Source organism: Diadema setosum, chromosome 9 (genome assembly GCF_964275005.1).
Source record: "Diadema setosum chromosome 9, eeDiaSeto1, whole genome shotgun sequence".
NCBI lineage: Eukaryota > Metazoa > Echinodermata > Echinoidea > Diadematoida > Diadematidae > Diadema > Diadema setosum.
The window spans coordinates 10,827,801-10,830,582 of NC_092693.1; the positions used below are offsets into that span (position 1 = coordinate 10,827,801).

At 46.7% G+C, this 2,782-nt stretch overlaps 1 protein-coding gene across 1 annotated transcript; it reads right to left on the reverse strand.

The window, feature by feature from the left end:
* Positions 1–1,226: 1,226 nt before the first annotated feature.
* Positions 1,227–2,150, reverse strand: LOC140232836 (uncharacterized). The gene has a single exon (XM_072312951.1). The coding sequence runs from the start codon at positions 2,148–2,150 to the stop codon at positions 1,227–1,229; it is 924 nt and encodes a 307-aa protein (XP_072169052.1).
* Positions 2,151–2,782: the final 632 nt, after the last annotated feature.

Genomic DNA, 2,782 nt, shown 5'->3' on the forward strand with positions numbered 1-2,782 from the left:
ATGTGGTTGTTGGGGGTTTTCGCCTTTCATGATTGGTCAAGACTTGTTAATAGACTTTAAAAGAAGTACATCAGTAAATCCATGCTTAGTGAGAGTTTTAAAAAAAATACACGGCGTCAAAACAGGTGTCATGACTAAAAATATCAGTCACATGATCACTGCTCCTAGTACTGGATGTCAGTCTTTGTTTATCCTTATCATGCTGGATAGGTATCATGTTCTAGTGGATATATATGGGAGGAAAATATGCCATTGTTGCTCCCAAATCCCTCACCGAATTGCCCTTAAATTGATAGATGGAAGAACGTACGCCAGAATCTTGTCACGGGAGAATGACCCGCATGCATTGACTCTGGAATAGATTTCAGGGGGCCCCTCTTGCGCCTGATTCCACTAAGGGAAATTTATTCCGCTTGGTATTGTGTTCCAGTTTGGCTGCGTGTCTGTAATATGGCAGCTGCCGAGTTCAAGAGAGAAGGGGGTATGCCGTGTTTGAAATGCACCATCTTGTCGCGTGGGATGCGCAGCTGTCTCTTATCGGGAAACAATACCATGAACACACCGTGGCACCGCAATTTTCGAGTGTAACAGAAAATTTACCCCCTGAAATATTCACAATTGAACAGGCTCAGATTTCGATTACATCTTAAAGTCGCATTCTTCTAGGAGGGGAGATTGGGGACACACAGTTTAGGTGCGTTTCTTGACCATTTGCCCTTTACACACAGCCGCGTATGCTGCCACACTATTTCATCCAGTAATCTTGACAATAAGGTGAGAAAGACAACCATTTCAGATGGAGCGATATAGAAGAATGCTGCTGGAAAGCTATTGTCATAAAGTACGAGCAGATGGTGGGGGGGGGGGGCAGAAAACCAAATCAAACAAGATAAAAACAAAACATGATGATGACGCGGACAAAATTGATGATGACGTGGCCACTAACCCTAACCCAACTGATTGACAAACTGCCCTAACCTACATCGACGTAAATTTCATGAATTTGAAGGCTTAATTTCTTGAGAACAGTGATTACAACAACATACTGCAGACAAAGTAATGACAGGTGTAAGCAAAGTTACAAACACACACACACACACACACACACACACACACGCACACACTACACCCGTTCACTCACACTTTTGAATCTTCTTTTGGTACATATGGTAGAAAATATAAAGTGAAAGATACTGGGGATTTTTGCAGGGCATACGGGGCTTTCGTCACGAGAGTGAAGCAAAGTCTGCTCTCCATCCTAGGGCGAGTACTTGTTCGTGAGTCAGCTGGATGCCTCCCTCTTGCATCCATCCCATGTGCTGCTTTGTCGCCTTTGTGGTGTAGTAGAAGTCATCCTCATCGTCGCTATAGAGGTCAAAGTACTCCCAGGCATTGTCCATGTTTGGCCTGGATGTGGTCACTACCTTAACGGTCCTCCTCAGGACTCGGATGACGATCCACGCCAGGATGCAGTGCCAGAGAAAGAGCACAAAGATGGTGAGGCCAATGCCCTCCTCTCGGCGCCACTCGCGCCCCGTCATGCTGAGGGTGCAACCGATCTGCACCAGCCACGTGCCCTGCACCAGCGAGCAGCCGCACCGCAGCCACGCCAGCTGGTCGAGTTCCGGTACCAGCAGTTCTCCTACCACCACCATGGCGGAGAAGTAGATCATGGTGCACACGGGCGTGTACATGCACTTGTCCACACTCGCCGGTAGGCCCCCGAGGTGGGCTGCCATCAGGGCGTACTCACACAGCAAGGCAAGGAGAATGCATGGTTTGATCCATATCCGCATCCACGTCTTGTAGAAGTCGCAGGAGAGAAGAACCACGCTGTACAGCGCGTAAGGCAGCCACACCACGTAGACAAACCAGCGTGCTTCTTCATCCATCTTGGTGTTACCTTTCTCAATGTGTGGCAACATCTCGATAAGGAGGATGACGGTAACACTGGTGGCAACCATGACCCCCTCAATCCAGGATCTCTTGAAGCACTGCTCAATCATCACACCCTCCATCTCCTCCTCAACTTCCGACTTGTCCGTGCGGTAGCGCGTGAACTTGACGTAGCTCTCCTTGAACGTCCAGCCGATGGCGATAAAGAACATGAAAGACCCAAAGACCGTAAAGTCCTGCCAGGTGACAGCCATCTTGCTGTGCAGCCGCAAGGGGTTGACCAATGGGAAGTCCTGGGCAGCGGGAAGTCAGTTGGAGTGACAAAAGAATGGAATGATGGGAAGGCGAACTTCTTGCCATCTGTTATGACACATCATGCCCTGCCGGGTCCATTCATCTGTAGAGAGAGAAACAAGACAAACAGAGTGAAGAAACTGTTCACTGACACTCTGCTACACAAACTGGGGGGTTGGGTACTTCAAGAGCAGTTTGAGGCATTCCCAATCCCCCTACCCAATTTCTCAATTGTATTCTCCTAAGGGACCAACTGTCAACAACAATAAAAAGTGTAACATACTTATAATAATGTCTTTACAGTGTACAACATATTCATATTACTTCAATATAGAGGAATATAATAACGCTTGCAATCTAGGGTTTGGATCTGTAGAGAAATTCCCCGAGGCACCACTTTGATGAACATATATATTTTATCATATTTTATTCACTGCAATTTTGCATTTCCAATGGATGATTGCTGCAAAACATGCTTATCAAATTCAAGAGATAGTGATTGAGTTCGTATTCCCTTGGTTACCTTTGCTAGCTTCCTCTGGGCATCCCTCGAATTACCATGAACATCTTTCATGTACACTTACACAAAAAA

Coding starts and splice junctions, on each gene's coding strand:
- LOC140232836 (XM_072312951.1), bottom strand. CDS start 2,150: ATGGCTGTCACCTGGCAGGACTTTACGGTCTTTGGGTCTTTCATGTTC.